The 11,704-nt window shown below is 42.6% G+C and overlaps 1 protein-coding gene across 2 annotated transcripts in view; it reads left to right on the top strand.

Moving 5' to 3' along the window:
• The window catches only part of akap11 (A kinase (PRKA) anchor protein 11), a 33,347-nt gene that overhangs the window by 19,504 nt on the left and 2,139 nt on the right, over positions 1-11,704 (top strand). The window contains exons 8-11 of one of the 2 annotated variants that reach the window (XM_079254611.1): positions 887-1,027; positions 4,563-4,646; positions 8,877-8,923; positions 10,406-10,605. In XM_079254611.1, coding sequence (XP_079110737.1) covers positions 887-1,027; positions 4,563-4,646; positions 8,877-8,923; positions 10,406-10,605 — 472 coding nt within the window. Of the gene's footprint in view, positions 1-886; positions 1,028-4,559; positions 4,647-8,876; positions 8,924-10,405; positions 10,606-11,704 lie in introns of both variants that reach the window. The other variant, XM_079254610.1, reaches the window with a different exon arrangement.

Raw genomic sequence — 11,704 nt, 5'->3', positions numbered from 1 at the left:
TTGAAACTTGAGCGGGACGAGAATAGCTATGAATACAAACTACATCACCTTAGCTGCATTCAAGTGCCATCCATCCATCCATCCATCCATCCATCCATCCATCCCTCTTCTACCGCTTATCCGGGGTGTGATCGCGGGGGCAGCAGCCTAAGCAGGGAAGCCCAGACTTCCCTCTTCCCTCTGCGGGGGATCCCAAGGTGTTCCCAGGCCAGCCGAGAGATATAATCCCTCCAGCGTTCAAGTGGTTATATATACATTTTTACAATAAACTTATCACATTATAACGTGATAAGGCCTCAACTTTCTCTATGAGAATGACAGCTGTACGCTTCTGTATGTGTACACCTCAGCTTTCTGCACCACATTATCTGTTGCATTGTTACAAAACCTGGAGCTCTTATGAAGTTTGATCTACTTCTAATGAGTTTGCACTTCTCAACTTTCCACAGAAGCTCCCAAACATTTCATTATTGTCATAATCTAGTCTGGTCACATTTTTCTGCTTTAGTTAGCAGATCCTTTGCATTTGTTCTGAAAATGTCTTTCAGCAACTTTTGTTTACATTTTCCTTATCACAAATAAAGTGTCCAGGTGAGTTAGAATCGCTGGCAATGAACATAAATTAACTTGTTTCTGCAGAATTCCTCACTCTTCTCCTCCGGCCGGGACAAAAGAATTGAAGATAGATGAGTTGCAGATCCCTGATTTAGCTCATCTCAAAGACCATGCGTGAATTCTGTCACATTACAGCAGCTTTGTTTGATAATCACAAAAGATGCTGGTTTACCATTTTACTGCAACATATTATTGCTGTCATGTATCTGTAAGTGCGACTGTTTGCATAATTTTTTTGTCTTTCTGTGTTTTCTTTTGAAACCTCTTCTAGTGCATCGGGCAGGGAAGCCACCGAGTCCACCGTATCCCAGCAGCTGAGTGTTGGAGACGACAGTCTGGGCAGCTGGTCTAACCTGAGCTTTGAAGATGATCACCCAGACGACAACAGCAGCTTCCTCCATCTCAGCGACAGGTAGAAACCACTTCACAGACACCCAGTTTGCCTGCTGGAAGGCAAAACCTGGATCTCCTGACTGTCCCTGAAGTAGCAAACAAAAAATACTCATCAATCACATAAACTTCTTCAGGATAATCTGGATTTAAATAATGTTGTGAAAGCTTCATCCCCCTGACTTTTAGTCAGACAAAGTATTTTTACTCAATCTGTCGCCTTAAATCATTTCAGCCTCAGCAGTTGTTGCCTGAGGTCCCGTTGTTGGTTTCTGCAGACGCTTGACAGCGTGATTAGATGCAGCAAAGAGGTCCTAAAGTGTTTGAAATATTAGAATCAGCCTTGGGCTATTTTTATAAGTAGTCCCAGTTTTTTCCCAGAAAGTATTCAGTGACATTTTTTTATTACATCTGCGATTAGTCATCGCTCAGGATTGTGTCTAAACTTGATTTGTTTTTAGAAAGTAGGGAATCTTTTTATGTACAATTCACAAAGTATCATGCAAGGATCTGAGTTGTGTACTTGGTGAATTATCAGGGGATGGTGTTCACAGGGGTTTAATGTTTCAGTCAGAGGCAGCAGGAATACACACGCTTTTATTCAGCCACAGTTTTTAGAGAAATTGCACTGAAGATATATGACTAAAAGTATCCTGTTACATTCCAGCTTCATGTTTAGAATAGGTCACATTCTCCCCCAAAGTTAGCTTTAGCTTTAGCCCGCTTACCTCTGTTAGCTGGTTAGGTCCTGTTAACTCCAGGTTAGCTCGGTTAGCTTTTAGCTAAAGAAAGCGCAGAGTTCGCTCGATGTCAATCATCCACCATGACGCTCACAGCCCCCCTCTCAGCTCCACCTCTTTGCTCATATTTGTATTTTCTGGGAGAGATGACATGCATGTCTCTGCCAAGATGGTGATGGTAGGAACCGCCCACCGAGCTTCAACTCAGCTCTTCAGAAACCTGCGGGTGACGTCACAGAGGCTCCGTCCATTTCTTTATATACAGTCTATGGTAGCTCCACAGAAACACAAAACATCTCAGGAGAAGTGCAAACTCAATATAAGCAAGCCTTGTCTGTTATGGTTTTATTGCATAATCAGACATTTGCTGCAGTTCCAACTTCAACAGCGATGGAAACCTGCTTTATGGCTTCACTGGGAGATCGCAGCTAATGTCCACTGTGACTTCTGGCAAAGAAAAGACCAAAAACAGCAACAACTAGAGCCTCAGGTTGTTTCTCATTTGGCTTTACCTTTCTGCTTGCTATCTCTATGGAAGCAAAGCTGACAACATTTCCCAACATACCACAGCAACACCATGCTGGGACCTTTTTAAATTGGCCATCAGGACTGAGTTCATCTGTCATAATATTTTCTAAAGGTGTGTCTTTGAGAACTCCCCTCTGTTCTGTTTTCTGTTCCGACATGAACAAAGTCCATCATGTGTATTTCATTAGACACTTCAATGATGTAAACATTTCCGCTGAGCAGAGGAAAGAAAAACACCTCCATGAGCTTATTAAGACGCCGAGGATAAAGGATGACTGACTGAATCAGCCCTTGGCTTGTCAGTCAGTGAAACCGCAGGGAGAAAGCTGAGTCAGTGCAGATTAATGGAGGTATTTTTAGATATCAGAAATGTTCTTGTCTTCAGACTCGGTGAGTTTGTTGCAGGTCCCAGCCAGCAGGCCAATCATTGACTAATTACAGAGATAGTGTATGTTGTGCCTCTGTTGCCAGCGGGTTCTCCTGGCAGATCCCACGGGATTAACACGGTTATGTGAAGACAAGAATGCAATGATCTCACATCTCGGGCTTTTAGCAGCAAATTGTCTCCATCAACATTATGGATGATTCATTGGGATATACTGTGCAGTGGAAAAAAACCTTCATCATTTGAAGAATCTCCCACTCCGGCTTGTGGCATCACAGGAAAACAGGAACATTTCCTTTTATCCTGATCAGTAAAGAACAAATGGATTAGGAGCAGAAATTATGGGGAAGAAAATACAATTAAAGTAGCAAGCGGCATCTTCGGATCTGATCCTCATGCCCCCCACCCCCCACAATGCCAGGTGTAACATGTTAAGGACATAAAAAATATGAATGCTGTCAGTTTTGGTGCAGATCGCATGTATTTCTATGGAGACATGAAGAAATGGCGAGAAGGCTTTTTTCCATGGGTTGCCACGGTAACACGGTTTCTCCTATTAAAAAGATTTTTTTTTTTTATTTTTTTTTTTTTTTTATCATTTGGTCCCCAACTTGCCACAAAGCTTCCTGCCAAATTTGGAGTTAATCTCACGAATCCCCTCGGACTAGTTCGTTCAAACAGAATGCGCGTGTGGAAAAAAATGGCGTAAAAACTGGCCGTAAACTCCAAGATGGCGCACACCCCTTTGCCATGGCAACAGGTGTTTGATTGGGGTCACTGTCATGTTGAAAGTTAAAAATGACTCAATGTCTGAAAATTTTCAGGACAAAAGTGACTGATATTTGGAGCTGTTTAGAACCCCCCCCCACCCCCCCTCCATGTCTACAACCTTTAGTGCCTGCTGAAAACAAAAAGCAACCCCACAGCATGATGCTGTCACCGCCTTGCTTCACAGTGGGCATGGGCTTCTTTTTACTTTTGGAATCATGACCAAAAAGTTCAGCCTTGGCACCATGGGAACAGAACACGTTTTCCCTCACATTTTCTGGAGACTTGATGTATTTTTGTTTGTTTTTTTGTACAAATTGTAAACAGTCTTAAATCTTTTTCATCAGAAACGTTTTCCACTTGCGCCCCACCTCATGGCGCAGACGTATGGAGACTACGGGAGCTCATGTAGGACACAACCAGCACTACCAGAAACTCCTGCAGCCTCTTATACATCCACACCAAAAATCTGATCCTGATTTCTGGAAATCTCAGTCGATTCAACTGCTCACGTAAAATCTGAAATCCGTCATCAGATAACTGCCATTGTCTAATTAGATTTGCAAACATAAATTTTTATCTCCAAAGCTCGGATGTCTTCTTGCATGTAGCTCCATATATCTGATTTATTTAGTCTTTTTACATCTGCCAAGTCAACTTTACTCTCCAAGACTGTGCTAAATTCAGATATTTCTACATTAATATCAGGCAGTGTCGCGTCGGAACACGGTACGAGTACATGCATAGTATCAGGGCAACACTCGATAGCTGTGTTGGTGCAGTATTCAACATAGTGAACATAGATTTTGTACATTTCTGACTGATGTCTGATGTTTTTAAACTCCCTGTGAGCTGGTGTTTATTGGTAGCTGATCAATGTCGGTTTAGTTGATGTGTTGAGATGTGTAACAGATGTGTAAAATGCTTCTGCAGCATATTAGTGAACTTTTTCTTTTTATATATATATATATATATATATATATATATTTCCCTGACATATTTGGTTGTTTCTCCACTGAACTGTGCAGGTTTTGGGTCACATGAAAGGTGGGAAAGTGGTTTGAGGACTGCATGCATTTTAACAGAACTGTGTAAACCTTTCTGGTGGTGCATTACCTGCTTTCTCTCCTCAGCAGCAATGGGAACAGCAGTAGCTGGAGCAGTCTGGGCCTGGAGGGGGAGGTGTGTGAGGAGCGCTTGTCATTCTCCCCCTCTGACAGGTTGGTCCGCTACTGGTTTTTAACTACGGCGGGGTTCTTCTAGAATGGGACAAAGAATGAGTCGAATTCACGGTGAAAAGAATCCGTCAGAGCAAAAACTAGCGCAGAAATGGAGAATTGCTTCATCATATTAAAATGACTCAGCAAATTGTGCAAATGGATCTCAATGTGTTCTTTGTCTCACGCTAGAAACCGCCAGCCTCTTGCATGACCACAGTAGTTCCAGGCGTGAACACGGTAAATGCTTGTTAATGCTAACGTCTGCATGCAGTTTGCTGCTTAAATCTTCTCTTTTCTGCACATTGTCTTGTTTATTAGCAGGGTTTTTTTTAGTCGTAGATATTTGGGCTCCAGATGAAGCCATTTTTGCAGATGTAAATGAATGTTTGCAAATAATTGCAGTTTGTATTTGGGAAACACATTTAGACACGGTGAAAAAGGCTCTTAAAGGGAGTAGATAGAATCTAAAGACAATAATGTTGTGGTTTGCTGTGTGCCACACTGATGTGATAAGGTGTTATTACTCAGTCTGGGTCTACAGCAGCAGATGCTGTGGACTCTCTCTCTCTGTGGAAACTGACACAGACGCCTTAACCCGCCTGATTAATCTCTAAATCCAAGCAGCGTTGAACGAGTACCTGCGTCTCACAGATAACCAGCTGGAGGAGACTGAGGCAAGCGAGTGGTGGAGTCCTCAGTACCTGCTGCTATAGACTCAGCCTTCATCATATTGTTTTATCTGATAACCCCAGTGTCACTTAATAAACCACTCTGGTCTTTAAAATCTGTCTACTCCCCTTTTCATTACCACCAGATGGTGATAAGGTGTGCTACAAACCCGCCAGCGACGCGGTGGTAATAAAGAGGTTAAGAGCCTTCAGCAGAACGACAGGACAGGAAGCTATCTGCTTCTTTGACCAAAGTGAAGACGTGTGAAAGCTCCGTTTGCACGTCTGGACCATAGACCGTATATGAAAGATGGACGGAGCCTACGGCGGTTTATGCACTTCCTATGTGGAAGTGCATAAAACTGCAGTTCCCCCTTCATCCACTAGGGGCTGCAAAACAGAGCAAATCCCCATAGACTCCCATGTTAAACAGACCAACTTCACAGCAGAAATAAACATGTTTACAGCCTGGTTCTAAAATCCATTTTAGATTTATAAGGTCAGGTTTACCTTCATGACAACTGTGGAGGGAGTGATTTTTTTTCTAACTCGCCAGTTAAAAAGTAATTTAATCTCGAAGTTCGGCATATTTAGGGGCGTGTCCTTTTGATTGACAGGTACCGATCTCCCGCTTCACGTCAGAAGAACGTAGAACAACCGCAGTTTTTAGCCGGTTAACAACGTGACTTAGCTTTAGCCCGCTTACCTCCGTTAGCTGGTTAGCTCCTGTTATCTCCGGGTTAGCTCGGTTAGCTATTAGCTACAGAAAGCTCGGAGTTTGCTCGATGTCAATCATCCACCATGACGCTCACAGCCCCCCTCTCAGCTCCACCTCTTTGCCCATATTTGTATTTTCCGGGCGAGACAAGACGCATGCCTCTGCCAAGATGGTGATGGTAGGAACCGCCCACCGAGCTTTAATTCAGCTCTTCAGAAACCTACGGGTGACGTCACGGAGGCTCCGCCCATCTTTTTATATACAGTCTATGCTTTGGACATGTTCAGGTACATCTCAGAAAATTAGAATATTATAAAAAAGTTCAATATTTTTTGTCACCAAAAAATAGAAAACCGTTTAACCGGCTTGTGTTCTGCAGGAAGAAATAAAACGGTAGAAAACCGTTTAACCGGCTTGTGTTCTGCAAGAAGAAATAAAACTGTAGAAAACCGTTTAACCGGCTTGTGTTCTGCAGGAAGAAATAAAACTGTAGAAAACTGTTTAACCGGCTTGTGTTCTGCAAGAAGAAATAAAACGGTAGAAAACTGTTTAACCGGCTTGTGTAATGCAAGAAGAAATAAAACTGTAGAAAACCGTTTAACCAGCTTGTGTTCTGCAGGAAGAAATAAAACGGTAGAAAACTGTTTAACCGGCTTGTGTTCTGCAAGAAGAAATAAAACTGTAGAAAACCGTTTAACCAGCTTGTGTTCTGCAGGAAGAAATAAAACTGTAGAAAACCGTTTAACCGGCTTGTGTTCTGCAAGAAGAAATAAAACGGTAGAAAACTGTTTAACCGGCTTGTGTTCTGCAAGAAGAAATAAAACTGTAGAAAACCGTTTAACCGGCTTGTGTTCTGCAGGAAGAAATAAAACGGTAGAAAACCATTTAACCGGCTTGTGTTCTGCAAGAAGAAATAAAACTGTAGAAAACCGTTTAACCGGCTTGTGTTCTGCAGGAAGAAATAAAACGGTAGAAAACCGTTTAACCAGCTTGTGTTCTGCAAGAAGAAATAAAACTGTAGAAAACCGTTTAACCGGCTTGTGTTCTGCAGGAAGAAATAAAACTGTAGAAAACCGTTTAACCGGCTTGTGTTCTGCAAGAAGAAATAAAACTGTAGAAAACCGTTTAACCGGCTTGTGTTCTGCAAGAAGAAATAAAACTGTAGAAAACCGTTTAACCGGCTTGTGTTCTGCAGGAAGAAATAAAACTGTAGAAAACTGTTTAACCGGCTTGTGTTCTGCAGGAAGAAATAAAACGGTAGAAAACCATTTAACCGGCTTGTGTTCTGCAAGAAGAAATAAAACTGTAGAAAACCGTTTAACCGGCTTGTGTTCTGCAAGAAGAAATAAAACGGTAGAAAACCGTTTAACCGGCTTGTGTTCTGCAAGAAGAAATAAAACTGTAGAAAACCGTTTAACCGGCTTGTGTTCTGCAGGAAGAAATAAAACTGTAGAAAACCGTTTAACCGGCTTGTGTTCTGCAAGAAGAAATAAAACTGTAGAAAACCGTTTAACCGGCTTGTGTTCTGCAGGAAGAAATAAAACGGTAGAAAACCATTTAACCGGCTTGTGTTCTGCAAGAAGAAATAAAACGGTAGAAAACCGTTTAACCGGCTTGTGTTCTGCAGGAAGAAATAAAACTGTAGAAAACCGTTTAACCGGCTTGTGTTCTGCAAGAAGAAATAAAACGGTAGAAAACCGTTTAACCGGCTTGTGTTCTGCAGGAAGAAATAAAACTGTAGAAAACCGTTTAACCGGCTTGTGTTCTGCAAGAAGAAATAAAACTGTAGAAAACCGTTTAACCGGCTTGTGTTCTGCAAGAAGAAATAAAACGGTAGAAAACCGTTTAACCGGCTTGTGTTCTGCAGGAAGAAATAAAACTGTAGAAAACCGTTTAACCGGCTTGTGTTCTGCAAGAAGAAATAAAACTGTAGAAAACCGTTTAACCGGCTTGTGTTCTGCAAGAAGAAATAAAACGGTAGAAAACCGTTTAACCGGCTTGTGTTCTGCAGGAAGAAATAAAACTGTAGAAAACCGTTTAACCGGCTTGTGTTCTGCAAGAAGAAATAAAACGGTAGAAAACCGTTTAACCGGCTTGTGTTCTGCAGGAAGAAATAAAACTGTAGAAAACCGTTTAACCGGCTTGTGTTCTGCAAGAAGAAATAAAACGGTAGAAAACCATTTAACCGGCTTGTGTTCTGCAAGAAGAAATAAAACGGTAGAAAACCGTTTAACCAGCTTGTGTTCTGCAAGAATAAATCAAACTTGAACGTTGTGCGTGGATTCTGTATCGTTAGTGTGTCATGTTACTGAGTACCTCTGCTGTCCTGACTGCTTCGTGACCCTGAATGATAAATGTGGGAAGCCGCCTCATATATTTTTCCTCTGAAAAGAACACGATATCTTTGTAGCAAAAAGCAGCAGAGTCTGACTGTCTGTAGCTGCAGGCTGTGTCAACAAGACTGTGATTAACAGTCTTCTAACGGAGAAATGACTGTTTACCTGTTGGCACGTCACACTGCAAATATTTGCAGAATTGACAAAAAGGATATGGAGATGATTTTTCAGAAGGGAAAAATGAACTTTCACTGCAATGAAGATGCTCCTTCGTCATTGTGACTTAACTGACAAAAGACATTAAAGCAGAAAAGTAAATGAAGTGGAATGTAGAAAATCTGCAGCATGCTTCCAGTAGCAGCTTTTTATTGGGTTTGCTTCCACTGCTGTGTTTGTGATGATGTGAAAGGCTGCTGGCTTCGCGCATGTTAACTGTCGCGTGGACGTCTTTGCATCTAACCCACTCTTCCCTTTCTCACTAACCTGTGTGATATGTTTCATCCAACAGTGACAATACAGAAGAGAAGGACACTGAAGTGAAGGAGGAGTCCAGTGGTAAGTCCAGATCTAAATCTTTTTACATCCTGGTTCGTTTCTTCACTGGATTTGTTCCCATTTCTTCAGGACATCCCTTTCAGATCATGTTTATCTGCTCTAGATTCTCAGTCCGTGTGTTTACATGGGAGTTTTAATTCCTGTTTAATTCCGAATAAAAGTTAATTCTGCTTTAAAGTGATGAAAAACGACCATGTAAACACTTAATTCCTAATGCTAATTTCTGTTCGGAATTAAACTTAACTCTGATGTAAGTGTCTGGTTTATTCTCATTTTATTTCCGATCTATTTAATTCCTCTGTCATGTAAACCTTCATTCCGCTCTAAGTTAATTTGGTCGTTCTGAGCATGCTCGTTACCTTGTCCTGTCCCGATGTTGTTTTGCCTCCCGTGTTCGGTGGTCTATCTTTCTTCTCCTTCTCAGTTGCTGCAGAAAGTGAAGTAGTATGCTGGTGTTGAGCTGCTACTTCATATTTATAATAAAAATAGTGGAGAGTGGTACTTATTGTGTAGTTTTTACAAGTTATGACTGAAAAGACGAGAAGCAGGGAGCCAACTTTGTTTATTTCCGGTATACATCATACGTCACGTGCACCCTCTGTCCAATCAGAACCCTTCCCAACCCGCCGCTCTGAAGAGGAATTAAGTAAAGATGTGTTTCATGTAAACCTTCATTCGGAATTATTATTTCCATGTAAACTCGTAAGAATAAATCAATTCCGACTTATTTAGTTCCGAATTATTGATTCTGAATTAAAAAACACCATGTAACTGTAGCCATTCAGTCCTGATTCTTCTTCTTTTGTCCTCCACGCGTTCAGTTTCCACCGCCATGCTGAGAAATGTCCCACAGCTCTTATGGAGGCTTTGAAAATCCTCGTTTTCTGTCTGTCAGGCTTCATCCACTTAAAAAAATGAGAAGAAATGATGCCTGTTTGTGGCGGTCTGCCATAAAGGAGCCTAAAGATTCAGCTAAAACCTCCTCTGCAGAAGTTGTCTTGTTAATGCCGCCACACTGCTTGTCTCGAGTTAGGAGCCTTTTTTTATGCTCAAATGATTCAAAGTGATGAAAACAGTGATGTACTGGGACTGGAAATACTGAACATGTCCAAAGAGCAAGTCTGGCTGCTTGGTAGAGATGTAAAGAAACGAGGGCTGGGTCAAGACTTTCCCAGTACTGTCTCGTCTGTGGTGATGCTGGATTATGGCAAAGAAAAACCAGTTAAACACATGGAAATGGATTAAAGATGTCCTTTCTTCTTAGTGCTGCGAGACTGGAGCTGTTGTTGCAGGGGATTTTTACCACCCCCAGACTCAGCCACACCAGTATGTGTCGGCCCCAGCGTTTAGGGCGTGGGGGGGGGGGCGACTAATTGGGTCTGTGGAGCGGTGGGAACCCAGAACAGGCTTGTTCCACATCTTTCCCCCAGCGGTGCTTCAGTAAGTGCCGAGGATGATTAATGACGTGTCTCTGTGCTGCAGGGACGCTCTGCGTGGACAGGACTCCGATGCAGCCCCCCCGGACCCTGCTGCTCATCGCCAACTCGGACGTCAGAGAGTTCGGCCGCAGCCCTCAACACGTGACCTTCGACCCCCAGCTCAGGAGCATGCTGCAGTGGGCGGCGGCCTCCATGGCCGACATCCCTGTGATCCAGCTGAGTCCCGACAGAGAGCTGCAGCAGGTGATGAGAAACATCTTCAGCTCGTCCATGTTGGTTTGACAGCTTATATACCCCTGATTTCCACCAGTTAACCCCGTCATGGAGGCAGATGTTAGGAAACCAGCAGCTGGTCTGATTTCCACCAGTTAACCCCGTCATGGAGGCAGATGTTAGGAAACCAGCAGCGGGTGAAGTGATTAAATAAAGTAAGATGTGGAATGTTCTACAGGCACACATCCCTGCCAGAAGTTCACATCGGTCTCCAGCTTTTTCCTGATGCTGTAATACTGGCGTTTACCACTAGGGGGATGTCTTATAGACACAGGTGTGCTCTGTGACTTCCTGCGAGCCAGGTATAAAAAAGTCACCTGCCTGAATCTGATGATGTCGTCGGAAAGGCTCAAAGTAATGAAGTGTGTCGGTATTTAGCAGCTGATTTCCTCCTCAGATCCTTCCAGCTGCTTTTTAAACTAAGTTGAAGTTAGTTTGTGTTTACAATGTTACCAAAGTCATTACTGATGCTGGTGGTAGCTGGTCTGCAGCAAAAAGACACACACACACACACACACACACACACACACACACTGAGCCTTGACCCTGGATCAGGTCTGATTCTGGCTGTTGGACAACTTGCCATGCGTGTGACAGACTCCAGGATGCTGCGGTATGTAAACACCTGCAACGTGTCTCTGAACGTTACCTGCGGGGAAGGATCAGAGTAACCGCTTCCAGAACGCGTGCACGTGGAAAGCACGTTCGTCCTGCTCCATATAAACACCACATCCAGAAAATGAACAAATGTTGGAAAAGATCCAAAACTGGGATAAAAATGTGGACATAAACACACTTGATGTCGTGTTTATTGGTTCAGTTTCAGCTGCATGTGTAAACATCGCCGACTGTTATTCTTCCATTCCTCTTCATATCTGTGTGGTTTGTCTCTTCGTGCTTCTAGAAACTTTTCCCTAAGCTGCCTGAACGTTCATGTAAGGCTCTTCATTACCAGAAAACTGCTGGTGATTCTCATGTTGGAGGGAAATAAATCTAACCAAACTAATAAAAACATCTTCCTGTATGGATATAGTAAAGCTGGTTTGTATTTATAAATCAGAAATTTGTT

The sequence above is a fragment of the Telmatherina bonti genome (genome assembly GCF_933228915.1).
Source record: "Telmatherina bonti genome assembly, chromosome: 15".
Lineage (NCBI taxonomy): Eukaryota > Metazoa > Chordata > Actinopteri > Atheriniformes > Telmatherinidae > Telmatherina > Telmatherina bonti.
Note: the sequence above shows the minus strand (reverse complement) of the source record. Positions and strands in the feature narration are given on the sequence as shown.